The sequence below is a fragment of the Cyprinodon tularosa genome, unplaced genomic scaffold, assembly GCF_016077235.1.
Source record: "Cyprinodon tularosa strain WSP-4 unplaced genomic scaffold, ASM1607723v1 ctg170, whole genome shotgun sequence".
In the NCBI taxonomy this organism is placed as follows: Eukaryota; Metazoa; Chordata; class Actinopteri; order Cyprinodontiformes; family Cyprinodontidae; genus Cyprinodon; species Cyprinodon tularosa.
Genome location: NW_024038532.1, coordinates 776,142 through 797,433, shown reverse-complemented (window position 1 = coordinate 797,433; position 21,292 = coordinate 776,142). Strand labels below are relative to the sequence as shown.

General features: G+C 40.3%; 2 protein-coding genes across 2 annotated transcripts in view; one reads left to right on the top strand and one right to left on the bottom strand.

The window, feature by feature from the left end:
* cdh23 (cadherin-related 23) overlaps positions 1-4,578 on the top strand; it is a 240,909-nt gene extending 236,331 nt beyond the window's left edge. Inside the window, exons 59-60 of the mRNA XM_038281401.1 lie at positions 695-808; positions 3,537-4,578. Of these exons, the coding sequence (XP_038137329.1) occupies positions 695-808; positions 3,537-3,878 (456 nt within the window). The 3' untranslated portion in view covers positions 3,879-4,578. The remainder of the gene's footprint in view (positions 1-694; positions 809-3,536) is intronic.
* A 1,719-nt stretch (positions 4,579-6,297) lies between these two features.
* LOC119781074 (eukaryotic translation initiation factor 3, subunit 6 interacting protein) lies at positions 6,298-18,387 on the bottom strand. The gene is made up of 15 exons (XM_038281426.1): positions 18,234-18,387; positions 17,888-17,930; positions 16,340-16,550; positions 16,168-16,247; positions 15,990-16,051; positions 15,815-15,884; positions 15,665-15,738; positions 15,365-15,536; positions 15,083-15,237; positions 13,053-13,223; positions 12,839-12,972; positions 10,713-10,886; positions 10,436-10,625; positions 6,566-6,646; positions 6,298-6,470 (listed from the first exon to the last, which is right to left on the bottom strand). The coding sequence occupies exons 1-15, from the start codon at positions 18,255-18,257 to the stop codon at positions 6,399-6,401; spliced, it is 1,713 nt and encodes a 570-aa protein (XP_038137354.1). The 5' UTR covers positions 18,258-18,387; the 3' UTR covers positions 6,298-6,398.
* Between the last annotated feature and the right edge of the window lie 2,905 nt (positions 18,388-21,292).

Sequence of the window (21,292 nt, the reverse complement as noted above, 5' to 3'; positions counted from 1 at the left end):
TGAAACTAGCGTTAGCGTGGCTATCGAGCAAGTTTTATCAGAATTACAGAGTATTTCCTCACTGAAAGAAGAGCAAAACACTGCTCTGGAGGCCTTTCTCAGACGAAAAGATGTTTTTACTCTTCTCCCAATTGGTTTCGGCAAGAGCCGCAAGAGTAGCCTGGCGTGTGGTTGTGTTTTCGTCGTCACTCTGTTAGTACGTCATATGCTTCGTGAATCTGATTGGTTTATTTGGCCCGTCTATCATCAACATAGGCCAATCAGCTAACCAGTATTTTCGCCCCTTCCCAAAATTACTTCAATGGAAGGTTTCCAGATGGATAATGCGGAGCAAATCCATCTGGCGGAGTCAGGTTAGCTGGATGCCGGTCGCTTCTAAGAATCCATGAAATCAATCTTAAATAAAACGCTTTGATTGTGCCCTAGATCGGACTGATTTAACATTGACGCGCTTGATGTCACCTCCGCCAAACAGGGAGGGAAGTTATGACCCGAAGTAAATTAATGAAAATAAGCTACAGGCTTATAGATGCATTTACAAAAGGTCAAATAAAAAGGTTATTTTAAAAATGATTTTCAGTTCAAACTTACATAATCTCTCTTTGGCTACAGGCTGTTAAAGCACAGTTGTTAGTTCAGGCTTTAGCAGTTAGTAGAGTTTAGTTTTGTTTGATCCTAACTGCCATCCTATCAGGGATCTCTGCTGAATGTGGTTCTGGATGACTACCTGAGGCTGAAAAAGCTCTTTGCAGCGCGGCTGGTCACCGCATCCACCGGCCAAGGAGGAGATGAGTCATCGGTTACGGAGGTGGGCTTGGCAGGAAAACCACTGATCTATCTGCATCTGAAGTTCTTCACCTGAGCTGAGAGTGACCTAGCTTTCCTTTCTGATGTCCTAATGCTGCATCTTTTCACCGCTTCACGGCTGCTTTGAACCAGACTCCACATCAGATGGAGTCTGCTCTTTTCAAACAGCTGCAATATTTCTATCACAAGATTTCTCAGATATATTTACATGTCTGCCGCCTGCTTCTCTGCTGGAATCAGAGTGAATTTACTCTTTCACTTTTCTCTGTATGTTTGAACAATGTTTTTCTTCTGTGATTTGTCCACAAATCAGCGTTTCAGGTTTGTGGAATATTCCTGCTGAGTTAAAAACATGTCCTCTACTGGATTTTTCAAACACGTCTGTGTGAGCACTTCTGAAAATAAGAAAGATCACCTTTCATTCCTAGAGTTTCTCCTTGCACACTGCAAAAACGTTCTGAAAATTAGTAAAAATGTCTTTAAACAAGTGTATTTAAGATGATCTGCCAATGGAATGAGCATTTCTTACCCTTAAAATAAGATAAATTAGATATTATGCGCTTGAAGTAAGAGACTATAGTCTTTTTTTCTTATTTTAAATGTAAATTGTCTTATTCCATTGGCAAAGAGTCTTACTTACCTGCTCAATTCAAGAAGAAATGCACTTGTTTTAAGAAAAATTTACTTAGATTTACATTTTTTGCAGTGCAGGGCATGAAAACGTTCTGATTTTATCAAGATTAAAAATGTGTTTAAATCTAACCTCAGAAGTATAAAACAATCAAATACCAAATCACCATTAATTACACACTGCTCCCCAAAGGTGATGGGTTAAATGCAGAGGTAAATTTCTCCAATTTGAGATAAAGTTCAATTACTATCATTATTATTCCAAACCAAGCTGCAGTGCTGCAACAGAGCAGCTAAAAATAAACTTCTCTGCCATCCTTAGCGATATGAAGCAGTGTTGTAGGGAAAGTAGAAAAGGTGAATGAGAGAAATGTAAATCCCTTTATTGTCCCATAATGAGGAAATTCACTCTCTGCATTTAACCCATCCCTTTGGGGAGCAGTGGGCTGCCATTGTGTGGCCCCTGGGGAACACTTAAGTGTATTTCCCCTCAATTTGATCAGGTAAATAAGATTATTTCATTTTATTTCATTTATTGTTTATTTGAAAGGGGACAGTGTACATTAATCAACATTAAAACAATGTAAATATACATTGAGTTAGCTAAGGAGTGCTAATTTTCATCGGTAGTCCCCCGGCCAGATCTAAAAAAGGCAACCTTAAAAATAAACATAAGTATAAAATCACAAGATAAAATTACAATACCAATTACATAAAAAAAAACATTATGGTTAATACAATTCATGTAAAATAATTAAAAATTAATTGTAAAATTATTTAAATACACACAGAAAACCTTAGTGCCCACAAATTTGGCTCTCTACAAGCCATTTTTTTGCATTCTATTTGAATGAAATTTGCCAATAGTATAAGTAGTTTTGCTCTTAAAATAAGATAACTAGATAATATGCAGTTGAAATAAGACAGTGTAATTGTTTTTTTTCTTATTTGAAATGTAAATTGTCTTGTTCTACTGGCAAAGTGTCTCACTTACCCCCTAAATTCAAGAAAAAATTACACTTATTTTAAGAAAAGATTACTTATTTAGATTTCGATCTTTTGCAGTGCAGAGTGAAGGCTGTTGGGATTGAACTGGGTAGTTGCAACCTTCTCAGAGCACAAGCGCTGCTCTAACCACTAGGCCAACACTCCCAGTTAGCAAATTATTCTGTTTCCTATTCCTGGCTTCATCTTTGTTTTAAAAATAAGGGATGTTGAATCTGTTACATTGTATAGCTCCTGGGGGCCCCATAAAACTCCTTTTCCATACAGCCATTACTTATTTGTGCACATTAATTATGTTTTTAATAAAAATCCCTTAATTAAAACGCCATCAGAATGCTTATAATATTAAGAGTGTCTCAGGCACAGGTGTATTCAGCAACTTTTCAGACCCATCTAGCGCTTTTATTTCAAAAAAGCGCCTAGCGCCAAATCTAGTACCTTTTTTCTGCTACTGGAGACTTTGGTGACAACATCTAAAAGCAGCGAACTCTGCTCTCCAGAGCAAGTAGATTGGTAACCCCGCCTCCTGCTCTCCTCTATCTTGTCTGCTGTCATGATTCATGCAGCTATTATTTCATCCAAATGAAAAATGGAGAACAGATAAGCAGATCATGGCTTGTCTACAGTGAAAAGAAGGACTGGGTTATTTACTTTGGCCTTTTTGGAAACACAGGAAGGAGCAATCAGCTAAGTGAGCTTAGTTTCATTCCTTTTGAAACGACATCAAAAGTCAGCTGAGTACAAAACAGAGGAAAACAAGAAAAGGGACAAAACGTAGAACAGATAATGTCTATTATATTAAAATTTCTGTATCTGTATAATGGGTCTGTTTTATGTTTTGTCTTCTTAATTCAGAGGGCTCCCTGCCTGTCTTTGCCTAGGGCCCCAAATTTCCTAAACCCACCCCTGGTTATCTGGTTTTGTACACTCAAATTTACAGTAAAAAAATTATCAGTAAAACCATGAAAGGACCAGAGTAGATTTATTTTGGCCTGATATAGAAAAGCTTAAGACTTAGAAAGGATCTGTTTTCCTCTCAGAGCGCATCACCACCCTGTTTCTCATTTTAACTGATTCTCTTCTATCTCTAAAAGCTTATCCAGAGCGATCTGGAGGACGACGAGGACGAGCACCTGGGTTTGGGAGGCGGACACGGCAATCTGCGCTTCAAGCACAAGCTCCCCGTGGAGCTGAAGGGACCTGATGGAGTGCACGTGGTCCACGGCAGCACAGGCACCCTCCTGACCTCAGACCTCAACAGCCTGCCGGAGGACGACCAGCGGGCTCTGGCCCGATCCCTGGAGGCGCTGAACGCCGACAACGGTTTGTACTCGGAGAGAAACGCCCGCACGGAGTCCGCTAAATCCACCCCGATGCACCGTCACAAGGATGGGGACACCCTGTCGGAGAGTCCCCTGGAGATCACAGAGTTATGACTAGCCGAGGCCTCGCTGGTTTGAGGGCAACCATGGCAGGTGTGTGTCCTTCTGCCTCTGCACAATCATCCAAGGGGGCAGGAGGAGTGTTTGTAGTCTAGGAAGAACATCGTCAGCAAAACATCCTGGAAGATGAGCTGGTTTGAATGGGTCTGATGTCAACAAAGTCCCACTGGAGCTTTAATCCACCTGCAGGAGGAAAAAGGTCTACCTGAGATTCCTGACTGAATAAGATAAGATGGACCAGACCTCTTTGCTTGGAACATTTTGCTCCAATTATGACCTTAAAATGATCTAAAAGGTGCCTCATTCTCACCAATCCTTTTTTTAAACCTTCGTCTGGACCGAAGACACTCTCACACACACACTCGGACCAGCAGATGGCCTCTAAAGGGAACCAGAGAGAGAGTAAATAATCAGGCAGATTTTAGGGTCTCGTTTTGGCAACACGATGCAGTCGGTGTACCATGGGTGTGGACGGAAACAGCAACGCTTCCAGCTTAATGGCTTGGAAAGGATTCAGGAACATTTCATTCTAATGTTGAACTTTTATTTTCTTTTTTTTAGAAGGATCACAGACTGCAAAGGGTAAAAAGCTCCTGATGAGAAGCAAATAGAAGAACTTTCTCTGGAAGGGGATTATAGCCAGAACAGAAATAAAAAGATCCTCCCTACAGTGGCTGAGTGAGAAAACAAACAGGTTTTAATGAAAAAAGGAGCTAAAATATTTATAAAAATCAAAGGAAGTTTTCTAGAAAAAAAGACGGGAACGTCCCAGTGACTTTACACTGCCATGAGAAGGGGCGGGGCAGCGGGGGGTCCAAGTCATGCTTCAAATGAGAAACTTTCATTTTTATTTTTGTATAAAAAAAAAATAAATAAAACTTGAATTAAAAGATATTTTTGAAGAAAATCTTGTCTTACCAAAACGGTGAAATGTTTGAGTATATCGTGCTATGGTGACATGTGGGTTTGTTTTCCTTGTAGAACAGCTGTTTCTGTTGAGTGATGTGTAACAGAAAAAAAAAACTTTTATATTGCTGTTTTGTATGACTTTTTTTTTTTTTTTTTATCCTCACCAGCCATGAGATCTGTGTCAGGAAATGTGGGGTTATCTGTGCTAATTAAATATGCAATGGTCTCTGATCTGTAGTGTTGCAGTAATGTGACGCCGGATGCACCACAGTTGTGAGCTAAACACTAAATATTGGAAGTGATGATGATATAAATGCAAAGTTTGACGCTTTGTCATCAAAGCTGCAGGTGAATATCAATAAAAAAATTCTAGCTCACTAGTTCAGTAGTGATGTTTAGACTTTTTGATAAACTTTCGTTACTAAGCATTTAATAAGGTTCACCTCTTAATTAAAACATCTAAAGAAAAACTTTTTAAAAGGAAAATAAGTTAAATGCAGACAGTGAGCTTTTTATTAGTGATCTGCACATGAGCAGGAAGGACAGCTTGGAAGCACTGCCACCTAGTGGTCAAAAAGTATCAAGGGTTCCTACAGCATAAGGCGAGATAAATTTAAGACTTTTTAATGCCACTTGAAATAAAAATTTAAGACCAAATTCACAAGAAAACCTGCTTGCAAAAACTTAACCCAAAGGTTTATTTTAACATAAACCACTGCACTAATGTTTCAAATTTTGAAAAGCTTCCCATACAGGAAGAAAAGCTAAAAACACACAAATGACAGATATATTTGAACAATTATTTAACTGAATTTACAAACTTTGTTTTAGCAGGAAACAAAACTATCAGTTTTAAAGCCCCAACATAACCAGTGCTAAGTCTTTTTGCAGCTATTTTTCTTTGTATGGTTTTCTTAGTATGTTTGATTTGGTGATAAGTGGAGGCGTTGCAGAGACAAGGGTGGAACTAAACTGAGAAATAGTTTCTCTGTAACTCCATTTCGACGCTTTGTGTTTTGTGCTTCGCATGTGCGACTCCACTGCCTTAATTCCCATCGTTCCATCGTTGAATCGCTTCTTGCACTAAATCCACTGAGCCTCATGTATGTTCCCTGGTTTTATCCATGGAGGAAACTCTTGGCTGGAGACAATTTTGGTTACATTTAAACTTGCTCATATTTTCCAGACAAAAAGTTAATGGTGCATCTCCCAAATGTCCCGGCCGCAACAACGATTTTATTGGTTCCGCTATCGGGACGGAACCAATAATGGCGAGCCGTTATTTTTTTCAAATAAATAAAAAAAGGTCAATTTTAATGTTTTATTTAAATTACAAAAATAAATCATAATAAAAATAATCCTATTTATGATGTTTTAAAAATTAAGACCTACGAAAGAAGAATTTTAATACCAATTAAAGCTTTATTGTGAAGAATTCAATGCCTTTTAAGACTTTTTAAGGACCCGCGGGAACCCTGGTATCACAAACACTCAAAGCATCAGATAACTCCTTAACTTTCCTTTATTGTCACATAGAAAAGTTTTCATGATGAAACCAAACCGGAACAAAGAAGATTCGGTTCTTTTCATCTCCTTTCCTCAGACTCATCGGCTTGTGGCAGCTCCTGTTGCCGCCGTGGTGCCAGTGATCGGCATTTTCTTCAACGTCCTGTTTAACTGATGAAGAAAGAGGATTTGATTTACCTTTTGTCTGTTTGTATAGATTGATATTATTAGATCAAATCCAGCCTTTTTAAAATGTTTCTACTTACTTCCTCAAACTTGTGGATCTGTCTGATGAAAAAGTCTCCGTACCGACGAGCAACTTTGGTGTCGGCGATGTGGATCATGTCCTGTTGGAGGAGTTAAACAAAAGTCACAGAACTTCAACTTGTAATGCAGAAAAAAGAGGAATAAATATCAAGCTTTCACCACAAAGATGTATTTTAGTGTTAAAGCCGATTTCAGAGTCAAGCTCACCTGCAGCTGGGATTTTTTTCACCATCTTTCAGCTTCATTAATATTTACAGAGGGGGGAAATCTTTTGCCGTCCTTACAGATTTCTTTGTTTTTGCATTTTTAAGAATAATCTGAGAACTTCCAGAAAGCAGGGAAGCATCTAGAACCAGCAGGGCTGAATTGGGCAAAAATTAGGGGAAAAAAAATCTAAAGGAGCCCATCTCTCTGGTAAAAGCTTAGCGTCCTTTCCAGGTAAACAATGAGCTGTTTAAATTATTTGTGAAAGATTGAGGAAAACAAACGTCGGGGCAGGAGATATGGAAGAAATGTATAAGGTTTTGCTAAAGCTATAATCTAAAATATGATAATTTCGATTTTATCACAATTTTCTGTGTATTTCTGAGACTAATTTCCAAGTTTGTGGTCAGTTTAAACCAGAAATGACCAAAGTCGTTCCTTGAGGGCCGCTATCCTGCTGTTTTTTTTTTTTTATGTTTAATTTAACTCTGCATTTAACCCATCCCCTTGGGAAGCAGTGGGCTGCCATTGTGCAGCACCTGGGGTTAAAGGTCATGGAGCCAGAGTGGCAGTGAGTGGGAGTGGGGCTCAAACTCAGAACCTCTGGATTCCAAGCTCTACGCCCTCACCACTAGGCCGCCAATCGCCTAACAGAAACACGCTAATATTGAGAACAGATGTTTATTTACATCCTGTTACTGTTTTCAACGTAAGCGGTGGGTTGGAGCTGATTGATCATTTGCCGTTTGTCTCAGTATTTGACAGTGATACAGCAAAGCATTGTGGGTGTTAAAACCAAAGAAGCAACACGTTTGTTTTCCTAAGGGTGAGAAAAAGGTAGGAATGTTTAAATGATATATCAGTAATTTGCCCTAACAGCAGTATTTTCTGATATTAACATCAGCACAAGTTTTCAATCTTTGTTTCAATGTTCGGGGTTTCATAATGGACTCGGCATGGAGCTGCTTTCCAACCCTAGATAGCATTTTTACTGTAGACCCAACAAAAGGTGAAGAAACAAACATCAGGAGATACAATCTGCAGATACTTGGATTGAGGGTAAGACAATGATGTCAGAACAACGATCCAAAGCAAAGAGAAAAATCCCAGCTCTGAACAGCTCAACATAATAAACTTCTGGAGTGTCCTAGTCAAAGTCTGCATTCATAAACACTAAAATGTTGCAGCATTAAAACGGTTCTGCAGGAGTGAGTGGCTCAAAGTTACTCGTTGATTTTAAACATCTGTTATGTGCCCCAGGCACATTATGATTTTTGTCCATTTCTTTTCTTTGTTTTCTTATAAACTTTAGTTGAAGGATCTTTTGTTAATATATTTTAGGATTCTTTTAGTAAATCAATTATGTTAATTTGTGGTGCTGTCGTCCGCCTATAAATAGGCTGGCCTTCAGCACGTTAGCGCGTTCCTTTCGCGTTCCTTTCCAACCTCGTTTGGACGCCACTTCCCACCTGTTTTTTTTGCTCCATTGTGCGCGGTGCGCACTTGTCTTGTCGCTGCGGCCTGCAGCGGACGTTCCAGCCTGCCATGTGGTATTTTTGTTACCTTTTTCTTACTTTTTTCTTGAGGTTTTTGGCCTGGCGGGACCGGTAGTCCTGTTTTCGATTTTTCTTTCGCTTAGGTTATTTTTTGCCTTTAGTCCGGTACCAGTAGGGGCTTCGACGGCCCTGTATAGGGTTGGCCCCCTGCTGTACCGTTTTATTCTGTTTGATCGGCCTGCCAGGTCCAACTTTCTGTTGTTACTTTGGGCTTCTTTTCTTATTTTTTTGGGGCACGGGATTTGAGGGCCGTTAACTATTTTTCTCTTCGCAGAACATCTGAAGAAGCCGAATCAAGAACAACTAAAACGGAGAGAATTTATTAATAAAATATCTTTTTTTGAACCCTCATTTTTGTCTCGTGTCCTCAAATATGTTGTGTCCTTGGTGGGCGTAACAACATCACAGTAATAAAAAACTTGATGCTGCTGTTCAACCAGTATTTCCAAAAAAGTTAAAAACAATCCACTGGACGTCGTTTCCAAGTTTGAAGACGTTTCTCTTCCCATCCAGGACGCTTTTTCAATTCAAAATGTCAGAAATAGAGTTGAGTTCCAGGCTCTTATAGAGTGGACCAAAACAAATCCTTGTTTTGGCTTAAAAACATGCAGGTTGAAACAGACGAACGGATTCACCCCTTTGGAAAAGGGTTAGTTTGGCTTCTTCTGTCAGCCTGTAATGCCCCATACCTGTCTATGTCTCTGAAAGGTGAGTTTTTAAAGGGAATTATTGGCCTGGCTGAATAGGCGAGGTCTTTTGTTCCCCTGTAAAGGAAGTTTACCGTATTTTCGCAACTATAAGGCGCATATAAACGTCTTTTTTCCCTCAAAATGTGCGGCGCCCTATAGTGCGGTGCACACTATGTGTGTTGTTACTGCGGACGTTTGAGACCGCCATGAGAACGTTGAAGGGGGAAGTGTGGGCGTGGATTGTGGATAAAAGAACAGGTATGTGCTTTATGCAGATGATGAAAGCGTGGCTGAGGGAGGTGTATGTAAGGAGACCAGGCAGTTTTTTCCACTCATCACCATCGCTGTTAATCTGGGACTCCATGCATGTCCATCTCACAGCCGATGTGAAAAACAAGGTGAAACAAATGAACGCTGTGCTTGCTGTTATTCCGGGAGGTCTGACAAAGGAACTTCAACCGCTCGACATCGGTGTGAACCGGCCGTTCAAAGTACGGCTACATTCACGCGTCTGCTGCTTCATTTTTGCTGCTTGTACCAGTTAGTTCTGACGCGCGGCTGAAGCAGCTTTGCTGCTCTGGCTGCGCGGTGAAAAAGCGTGTCTGACGCGCATTGGGCGGAGCTTCTCTATCCTTTCTTTGCCTTGCAGCTATATTTGCTGTGATCAGTGGGAATAAATTAGTTTTAATATGTTTTTAAGTGAGAAAATCCACCTGAAAACTTAATCAGTGCAGTGAGTTCATCCAGATTACCATCCTACCTTCCAATATTATTTCTGTCGGAGCCGCTCAGACCCCCACATACCAGCGGTGCGCTGTCAGTAGGAATCCCATTCAACAGCAGCCTCTGGCCGCAGTTCACCGCAGCGGCCAGAAATAATCTAAACTGCACACACCAGGATAATAAAAGCGAACATATTCTGCCGGCAGATTTCTGCATTTTAAGTTAATTTATGCGTCAATAAACTGTTTCAGAGGAGCGATCACAGCGCTCTGTGTCATCAGCGATGCGTCTGTCTCTCTGCCAGCCCCAAGATCAGCGTCTCTGATTGGTTGATGCGGAGCGTCGAGCAGCAAAAGTTCAATTTTTCCATCTCGAGCATCAAAACGCGCTGCGGGACCTTTTGCTGCCTCTTGACCCGCGTCAACCATTGCCTTTGCATGTAAACTCACTGCTTCTGCTGCGCCTGCTGCTTCCGGTGTGAACGTAGCATGAGAATCTTCACCAGCATTGTTCACAGTCGGGTTGGTTTATATAAATCTGTTCCATGTCTTCCAGTTATATTTATTCAATAAGAAAATGTTTGTTGATCTGAAAGATTCGTGTTTGACTAAAAAAGCAAAGACAGAAGAAATCTACTAGGAGGCAAACATTCCTTCACAGTGTCGTTCAGAGACGACGCTGCAGAAACGCCGTTTACCTTATCGATGTAGAAGTCCACCTCAGAGGCAGACTGGAACTCTCCATCCAGCGCCGAGATGCCGCTGGTCCATACCAGGTTCTTCATCTTGTGCTTGAAGACGAGCAGCTGGATGCGGAACTCCTGCTCCGTCATGTCCAGGAATCCCGCCAGTTTGGCCACTGGCATGGTGGTGTACAGCTTCAAGAAACTGTTGGCAAGGAAAGAGAAAGTTCTTGAATCGTCAGCGGGAGAGACGGAGGAGCTAGAGTCAGTCCTGGTATCCGGTCTGCCAAACCTTCTGATGGTGGAGAGTTGAGCCTGCTGCTGAACCTCCTCAGCAAAGACCTTCAGCTGCTGCTGGAAGGGTTCCTTGTGGTAGTTGGGGTGGACGTTGTCGTAGTTTGGCACCACAGGAGACAGGAACTTAGGACAGGCGAAGCTGAAGAGCTCTTCGAACACCTGCAGATCTCTGCAGAGGGAAACAGAACCCAGACTGTGAAGAAACGAATCTCTACGCATCACAGCACAGATGAAACAAACAGCGATAAACTGGGATGACCTTTTCACCTAGAGATGCACATTTCAGATGTCTCCTTCCTAACCTGAACAGAGTCCCCATTAGGGCTGAAACAATTAATTCATTGTAATTAAAAAGCTTAGATTCTCCACAATCCAACCACCAAGTTCATTTTATGGACACTATGAGCACCAAAGCGGAAACCGCGGCAGACCAAACCAGATGAAAGCGCTCATTCATCGTCTGCTCTGCCAATAATGCAAGCGTAGAAGAAGAAATGTGCTGTTTATCTGTGCAAAGAAAGAAACAACGAAAGAAAAATGTCTGAGGACTTCAGTGTTGAGGAAGAGCATGAGTTCTGTTTATGCTCTAAAAACATTCTAAATGACTTCGTTTCGAGTAAATTCTGGACGCTACCCACTCAGGACACTTGGAATACATTGGACGAGCAGTATGGAGGAATATTGACACGTTTTTGTGGACTTTTATGGACCTTTCTGTCTCGGGCGCCATAGACCTCCATTATTTGAATGTCAGCAGACAGCAAGAAGCCTCCCAGATCTCCAGATGCATTTGAGATATCAAAAAAGTACTCCAGAGTGTTGTTCAGCATGGGGGTGAGTAGAAAATGAAGGCTAATCATGTTTTGGGTGTACTATTCCTTTAAGATTAGTGTTGCACCAATACCGATAACAGTATCGGACGGAGCCCCGATGCTGCCCTAAAATGGTGGTATCGGTGAGTACCAACAAATAGGGCACCGTTACCATTTTGAGAGCCATAAGGTTATTCAACAATTGTCACCCATTCCTGGTAGGCAATAAAAACTTTTTATTTTTATTATCCTGTAGAACTTTTTATTAAAAAGTTCTACTGGATTCACTTTGTATTAGATTTTTTCCTGCTTTACAAAGGTAGGCAGCAGCTTGACAAAGCCATGATGGTAATTATTTTACATTATTATGGTATCGGCTGATACTGCACAGCCAGGTATCGGGGCCAAAAAATGGCATCGGCGCAACACTACTTAAGATGACTCCAAGCCAGAGAGCTGCAAATATAGCCAATAGGTCGCCTGAAGACATTAACAAATGGAGGCTGAGCAGCAAACACCCTGTAGTTTTTACAGACAACGCTGCAAATATGGTTTGTTCAGTAGAGATAATGCGGATCATGCACGTCTGCTGTGTCACGTCTGCTCGCTCGAGTGAGGCTTCGCCTTTTCACTTTTCACAAACAAGTTTGCACTTATGAGACACTTTTGTTCACATCTCAAGTTTAAATTGTCTGATTTACAAGTTTGCACTTTGTGTTTAATGTGACAGAAAAAAATAAAATACATCAATATTTTGAAAGACAACTTTCATTATTGTAAAAACAGATTGAATCTAAATTAATCGATTTAGAACCGTATGAATTAAAATCGAATCGATTCAGGACTTTGGTTAAAATGTTTTAACATGTGAAGTTATACTTTAGCATCGGTTTGACAAATAAGGAAATCTTTTAGCAGCAGCATCAAACTGGGCAGGATCTCAAAGTGGACTCAGGTTGCTGATTGGTGGAGCTGGTCGGCCGTCATCTGCTGGGCGGAGCTCAAAGCTTTCTAGCTGAAACGGGTTGTTTTATTATGACTTAATTCTCGTAATGTTACAACTTCCTTCTAAAAGAAATTAAATAAAAAAATCTGTAGCCTAGCCCTAATATTTCCCTAACCTGAAGACAAATATAAAACCAAATCCAGTCTCCATGCTTCCTCTTTCCATATAAAACAAACAGCATCTCTCTATTACAACATTTGGAAGACAGACGGCATTAAGAGAGGATAAAGATATAGAAATATCAGATAATCCTGTCATTATTTATCCACTGGGTGCAGTTCTAGATCTAAACAAATTTCTTACCCTTTCTGCATACGCAGCATCTTGTCTCCGTACTTCTCCCTCAGCTGGGTGTGGATGCTCTCATCGATGCGCATCGGGTACATGGTGAGAGCGATGGCCAGGAGGCCGTGCATCTGCTCGTTCTGCTTATTGATCTAAAACATTTCACACATTTCAATGAGATCTTTCTCAGCCGTTACAATTAGACCCCAGTCACCCCAGAGATCCTACTGACCATCTCATATTTATACGTCGACCTCTGGAACATGTTCCGCGTCCTCTGGATGTAGAGAAGGATGTTGGCAAACACTCGAATGGCGTCCTGGTAGCGGCGCATCATCAGGTAGGCAAACCCCACGTAGTAATAGGTGGTGATCTGGCACTCCGGCACGCGGGAATACATGCTCTGTCAGGAGGGGAGGGGGGAATACAATGAACGGAGGATCTTGAATTTAAAAAAAGGTTAAAAAACAATCCACCTGACTTTATTTTCCAAATTTGAAGATGTTTCACTTCCCATCCAGGCAGCTTTTTAAATTCAAAATGGCAGAAATATTTTCTTAGGAAAAACGAGGCTTTGTTGGGCTGATCTATAAAGCCTGGAACTCAACGCTATTTCTGACATTTTGAATTTAAAAAGCTTCCTGGATGGGAAGCGAAACGTCCATTGTTCCAGTAGATTGTTCATTTTCCTACCGACTATAAGGCGCATATAAACGTCCTTTTTTCCCCCTGAAAATCTGCAGTGCGCTCTATGTGTGTTGTTACTGCGGACGTTGTTGATACCGCCATGAGAACGTTAAAGGGGGAAGTGTGGGCGTGGATTGTGTATAAAAGAACAGGTATGTGCTTTATGCAGAACATTGTTGTCATAACAACCCTGAAAATGGCAAAGAGACACGCCTATGAAGCACAGTTTAAACTGAAGGCTATCGGCTACGCAGAGGAACATGGAAATCGAGCAGCCGCGAGAGAATTCAAGATTAATGAACAGATGGTTCGCAAGTGGAGGAAGATGAAAAACTAACTCCGACAGGTGAAGAAGACAAAGCTGAGTTTGCGCGGACATAAGACGAGGTGGCCCGAGTTGGAGGGAAGACTCGAGCGGTGGATCATCGAGCAAAGAACGAGTGGGGCCAGCGTTTCGACGGTCGCTGTTCGACTAAAAGCAGTAACGCTAGTGGAAGAAATGAAAATTTAACATTTTCAAGGAGGCCCATCGTGGTAACCTGACTCCGCCAGATGGATTTGCTCCGCATATCCATCTGGAAACCTTTCGTTGAAGTAATTTTGGGAAGGGGCGAAAATACTGGTTAGCTGATTGGCCTATGTTGGTGATAGACGGGCCAAATAAACCAATCAGATCAACGAAGCATATGACGTACTAACAGAGCGACGACGAAAACACAACCTCAAGCCAGGCACAAGCCAATTAATAGATCAAACTCTTGCCCAAACCAGTCGGGAGAAGAGCAAAAACATCTTTTCCTCTGAGAAAAGCCTCCAGAGCAGTGTTTTGCTCTTCTTTCAGTGAAGAAATACTCTGTAATTCCGATAAAACTTGCTCGATAGCCACGCTAACGCTAGTTTCATCGGCTGAAGCCGCCATGTTCTTTAGACTGAACTGTGGCACTTCTCGTTGCGTCACACCTCAACCCGCCTCAAAGCCAACGCTGATTGGACATTCGTTTGGTGAACGACTCCAAATTTTCTTTAACGGAGAGTCTCCAGACTGATCTGCGAGTGAAACCTTGAAAGCTCGCGAGATCAGGATGGTCTCACCAGGCTACCGTCGTGGTGCTTTCGTTTTATGAAACGGTGCCATTTTTCCAGCCGCCACAGTTTGCGCAAGGATTGTTGATGCTTGGGCTAACGTGTCTGCTGGCTCTGTTGTTCGAGCTTTCGCAAAAGCCGGCATCATTTCCGAGGAGCCGCGAAAGTGACTGACAGCGAAGAAGGGGAAATTGGCATGTCTGATTTAGCGCAGCTGTTTAATTCAGAAACAGAGGAAGATGACTTTGATGGGTTTGAATAATACAAACATACTCAGTTTTGCTCCCGCTCTATTTTTAAATACGCAGTAGAGGTATTTAAACGTAATAGAGCATATGTACCAGTATATAAAACCCGCGCCCTATAATCCGGTGCGCCTTATGGTCGTGAAAATACGGTAACTTATTTGGAATGACTATGACCTGGATGACTGAAAATCTTCAACATGTTGGATCTTGAAGCACACATTGCATCAGCAGGCTCCTCCCTTACCTTCTTATTGAGCTCAATGTTCTCCAGGACTTTAATGGCCTGGTAATAATCCCCCAGCAGAGAGTGCAGCCTCAGCAGGCCGACCAGGCTGAAGTACCCCAACATCTTATACAGAGAGTGGCGTCCATATTCCCCAGCCACGCTCTCTGGGTCCCCTGCATCCAACCAGTGGGGTAAACGTTGGCAACCTTATATATTCTGTATCTTCACAACTTTTAGGCCAGATGTTAAGACTTAAAATCATCCGGACGTCGTTATCCTGTTTTTAAAACACCGGTTTACCTCCGCTGGTGTAGACCTCCAGCTGTCGGTTGATGTTGCTCTTATCCACCAGGGAGTGGAGGACATTGAGGACGCTGTGGACGTTCCAGATCTTCGGGTTACTCCTCAGGAACTCAATTTCCTCCTCCGATTTTTTGGCCGTTTTACAGCGGTACTGACTGAAGGACTGGAACTGTGAAGGAAAGGTTTCAACATTTTAGCTCAAAATCAATCAGAAAAAACATGATCTGGTCTCTTTCTACTCATATAACCAGTTTATGACATTATAAACTGAGCTAAAAGGCCTATTTTGCTGCTCACCTGGTAGATGAACTCATCAATGATGTCCCACAGCCACTGGTTTGGCAGCTCCAGAGGTGCCGGACCGTCTGCATCTGTTCAAAGTCAAACATTCTCTTACAGATGATGCATCGACAGGCATCCTACAGTCTGCTAAAACGATGCACTTACTGAGGATGTAGTTGAAGAGGTTGCAGTAATTGTAGTAGGACTCAAACCTCTGCTCCAAGGTAGGTCCACCCTAATAGACACAAATATCATCATTCTAACAAAATATCAGAGGATCTTCAATATGTTGCAGTTCATTTTTTAGCTTAAGATGAAAACCACATGTTCAGATACTCACGCTGACTTTAGCATAGATGTGTCTGTAGTAGAGCTCCTTATAGAGGATGAGGAACACAGCATCTGCAGCAAAGACAAAGACCATCTTTCACGTAAATATTTCATCTGGACAACATTCAGCATTTTAATGGGGCGTTAAGATGAGAGTCAGCGCATAAATAAACCCCATCATCTCTCACCATTTCCAACAAGCGAAGCGATGCCTTCAGCCTCAGGCCAGGGCGAAGTCTTGAAGAAACGGTCAGTCAACTTGTTCCAGCTGATTGGAAGCCAAACCAGATAAAGATAAACGGAACGCCTCCAAACAAGCGCTCCTCAGCTGTCTCCATCGTGGCTAAGAAAGGAGCTCACCTGTTCTCGTAGACATCTTGGATCTCGTAGATCTTCTGCTCGATGCTCTCGCTGGTAACCCGGCTGGACTGCAGCTCATAAACCTTCTGGTCGATCAAGTCGGAGATGGTTTTGTGGAAATACTGGAGGAAGTTCTTGATCACCTCTGGAATGACGTGGTAGGTCTGCTGCTCATACTGTCTCTCATACGCAAGATCTGCTTTAGGGTCACCTGCAGACAGGATCACTTAGGGTCACTTAAAGTGGCTTAATAAATTGGCGTTAATAAATTGTTTCACGGGAGTAATCATAGCGCTCTGCCTCCGCAGTGCTGTGTCTGACTATGTTCAAACTGTAGACTGAAGTGACTTAAATTTTTGCCCATATGCATCTGATCTTTTCATGGCAGTCTGAACAGCACAGATCCGATTTTTGCCAATGCGATCCAGGCCACTTGGCTATGTGGTTGTGAATCCGATACGTATCTGATCTTTTCTAATGCGACCGGTGTCTGAACAGCCAGGTTGCATTCATCCGACCTGAACACCATTAATACCCGACAAAGATCAATATTCTGGGTCTTGCTATGAAGAAGCAGCAAGAAAAACAACCACGCCGGAAAGTGATGCAGTATTTATGTTTAACCATCTTGAAAAGATTGTGTTTTTACGGTTGGGAAAGTTCACTAGATGTTCCCCGGCACTACCATCCATGTTTACTTCCGTAAACACAGAACACGCTGGCCTGTGATGTCATTACGTCCTTTACTGTGCATGCAGGACACCTAGGTTGTATCAAGGCAATTCACACAGGAGATCACACACAAGTCGCATATATTTGGAAACGTGAACGGCAACACAAAGAAAATAGGATTTCACAAAAAAATCGGAATTGAGCATCAAGGCCTGCAGTCTGAACGTAGCCTCTGTCTCCCTTTCAGCTCCCAGATCAGCTTCTCTGATTGGTTGATGAGGCGTGTCGATCAGGAAAGTTAAATTTCTCCAACTCCAGCAGCTGCTACTTTTGAAGCACCTCAAGAGCGTCAGAAGCTCATGAGCTGCTCCTTCTGTTCAAAACGTGCTGCAGGACCTTTTGCTGCGCCTTGATGTGTCAACATTTGACATTGCATCTAAACCAGCTGCTTCTGCAGCACCAGGTCTGAATCATAACACCTAATCAGATCTTTTAAAAGTTTATAGGTATGTGTGTGAAGTTAGGAGATTTAAAATTGCTGCAAATTGGCTGATTATACTTACATTGAATTAAATGTTCCAGAAATTCCTTTTAGAATCCTTTTTTTATATAACAATTAATGGTTTTAAGTGTTTGGATTGTTTTTAAGCTATGAAAATTGAAATAATCTTCTCAAATGCATGCCTAATTGCAATCAATGTATATATATATATATATATATATATATATATACTGTGAGTTAAAATTTGTGATCACAGTACTCATAATGATAAAACCTTGTTTGATATTTTGCAATGGACTTAAATCCTAAATTGACAAGCTGCGTGGCATTTAAAACATGTGCTCATAAATAATGTGCAATAGAAGTATATTTACCTGTGTGCAGATCGTAGTCATTTGAGTAGGTGTAAGGATCGTACTGTGGGGAAAAACGTTTTTTTTTAAATATATGACCATTTTTCTGATGCTGTGATATAATCTGTCATTTTATTACAGTAATAAGGAAACTGCTCTATTCAACCATCATAAACCAGTGTTAAAAGCAAATCATTTAATACATTTAACACAAACTGCTTAATAAATAAATAATAAACGACTTTCCGGCTAGCTAGCATGGCTGAATGAGCTAGCACTGAAGCTATGTGCTAATCGGCATGTTGAAACGTCCAAAAAAACGACAAAAACGGTTTTAAAGTATGCTGAAAATAACATCAATACTTACTTCTTCCTCTTCGTGGTACGACATTATGGTGTATATCAAACCAAAGCAGTAAATTAATAAAGAAGCAGGCCAACAGCGTGACCCAACTAGCTAACGCCGCTAAACCACGCAGCAGGCGCCGGAGACGGAAGGAAGCGGAAGTAGGTGTCATTGCGTTTGGAGGAAACCGAGCCGTGGAGCATTATGGGAAATGGAGTCCGTTCTCGAGTTCTCTGGATATTATAGCCACTGATTGCTGCTGAGGCCAATTAAACTCTTTAAAACAGCTCAATATCACTGATCTCTATTTATTTACTGGATTGCTGGTTGCCCATTTTTCAAGACCTCAGGCCAGGGGCGTAGCTAGATCGGAGCCTGTGGCCACCCTACCATTTATTCCCCATACTACTGAATAATACTGAAAGTGGCAGCAGTAATATTCTTAATATTCAAAACATTTTAATTTTTTCATAGATTAACAATTACTTGACCACAAAAATACTGTGTTTATTTATACACATCAATAAAATAACATTAAACATTAAAGATGACAAGTACAGAATTCATGCTATTTTCGGAACTAGATTTTGTGTTATATGAGGTAAAGAGAAAATGCAAGCCAGTCTTCAGTTACATAATAAGTAAATAGCTATTCTAATAAAAACTTAGTAAATAAACATTTTTTGTAGATATTAGTACTTGTGAATATCAATTTTATGCAGAATGATTATTGATAAAAGTAGGTAAGTAATGACAATGCAAAAGATGTTCCACCCAGAACTCAAACCTGAAAGAACTTTATCCACTATACCTTTTATGTAGATGGATGTTTAAATACTGTATATGCGTCTATTTTTTAGAAAAGGCTGTAGGAAAGTAAAGTTTGTCTTTATTTGGAAAAATATTGATGTTGAGGTTGTTAATTTTCCTGTTGGATCAGCATAGATTGACCCTAAGGTTCTGGTGCTTATCCGCTTTTGGCCACCCTTCAGCGTACACTGGTTATTGCCTAGCCATCCTTATAAAAATGTTCTCGCTACGCCTCTGCTTAAGACTTTTAAAATAAAGATAAATTCATCACTTTGACACACAATGGCTGTTTCACAGCATCAGTAGATTACCGTAACTTGTGACAAAAACAGGCACATAACATTGCATAGTCAGTATGAAGCTAATGAAGTCTATAAATCATGTAATATAAAATATTATACAAAATCGATTACAACAAAATTCATGTATTAATGGAGCACAATAATACTGATGTGCCAAAAGTGCTAAATTGATGATGTACATATAATAGACATGTACTGACATCATTTTTTTTTTACATCAAGACTGAACTACTAGTACGTGTCTGTTAATAATGCAATATTTTCCTATTTGCAAATTGTGCATGCGTGATGCCATATACTTTTTATGCTGTGGCTTTAGAGAATGTTTGAGTTGCTTTTTTTCGTCAACATAACATGCAATATGTTTCAGCACATGACTTTTACAGATGAGAAATATACCAAACACTACAAAAACGACAGCATCGTCCATTGAATTAAAAATGACTACATTGACATTTCACAGTTATTACTTGCTATTTAATCTATTTTCTATTCTCTAGCATTAGACACAATGTCAAAATATCTTCCAGTCAGTCCGAGATAGCCAGATTAAGGTTACCCTACATACTATAATATGGGATACATCCGCCTATATATGGATTTTGTTGGTTAGTTCATCCACTGACTGTGAAATTTCATGTGAAACGTCTTTTCACAGGTGGAAAACTGCTTGTTTTGATGTTTTGAGTTGGGAGTACCAATATGGCGGCCGGTGGCTTCACTTTTTTTCGAGCTATCAGCAATCCAGTGAACAAATAGAGATCAGTTTTCAATATCCATCCTTCAAAGCCTCATAGCGTTTGTTTTAGACCACTGATAGCTGTGGGAAAAATGGTTCTCTGAACATTTTCAATCTGAATGAGCATGTTTTTCATAACGTTTCTAATTATTAAAAAAAAAAGGTTTGGGATGGCTTTGTATAAACTGAATTAAAGTTAATAATGTCTTGTATAATTTTTGTCAATATTTAAATAATGCATTAAATACATGATTTATTACAAGTAACATTTTCTTACTATATTTTAAAAGCTATATGTTAGGTTTTGTGTTGCAGTGGCTGTAGGCCTACATGCTATCTCAGTCAGGTTGATTGGTCTGCTGTTGCCATCTTCACTTTGTGTCAATGACTCTATATACCTAAATAGTTGTTTATGGATAGCCTACAACAGATAAGTAATTCAAACAATTTTAATATGTAAGGATTTATTAGATTTGTAGATCACTTATTGGCACAGCTCTATAATTTTAGATGCATGTATTTCTTAATAAATATGTGTTATCAAACTATAATTCAGCAGACTTTACAAATTAAATAATTAAAAAAAAATCCTAATGTATTAGTATGTTGGACGAGGAAAAACTGTTTAGAATTACACAGTCAAGCTTTAATTCTGGGGGTCTAAACTTAGACAACTTTTAAAGTCATTTTGTGTACATAGGGTGTATACAATATGAAATTTCGTTTAGTACATCTTTTCAAAAAGTAAATGAACATTTCTATTCGATAAAGTGCAGCAGTGATTGAATGTAAACAGTATAGGATAAAAAACATGGTGCAAAAAATGCATATATATAGATATATGTGTATATATATATATATATATATATATATATATATATAAATGACAATAAAAGTTCTTTTTGTATTGGCTTTGTCAGCCACTCCTCAAAATGGCCGGTAGGTGGCGCTACAGCAGCAGGTTGGTGTCTTGAGATGCTTGGCTAAATGAGGATATGTTCAGTTTTTCTACTTTATTATTTTTACTTTTTGTTTCCACCTGAATATTTAACATTACTTGCATGAAACAAATCCTGGATAAAATCTGGTCTGGATCAGATCAGATAAATCATCAGAAAACATTCGATAGATTGTATGTTTTTTTTTTTTTTTTTTTTTTGCTTTAGTTTTTTTTGGATAACTTTTCTATATATTTTGTAAACATTTGAACAGAGCAGCTTCCTTTTGGG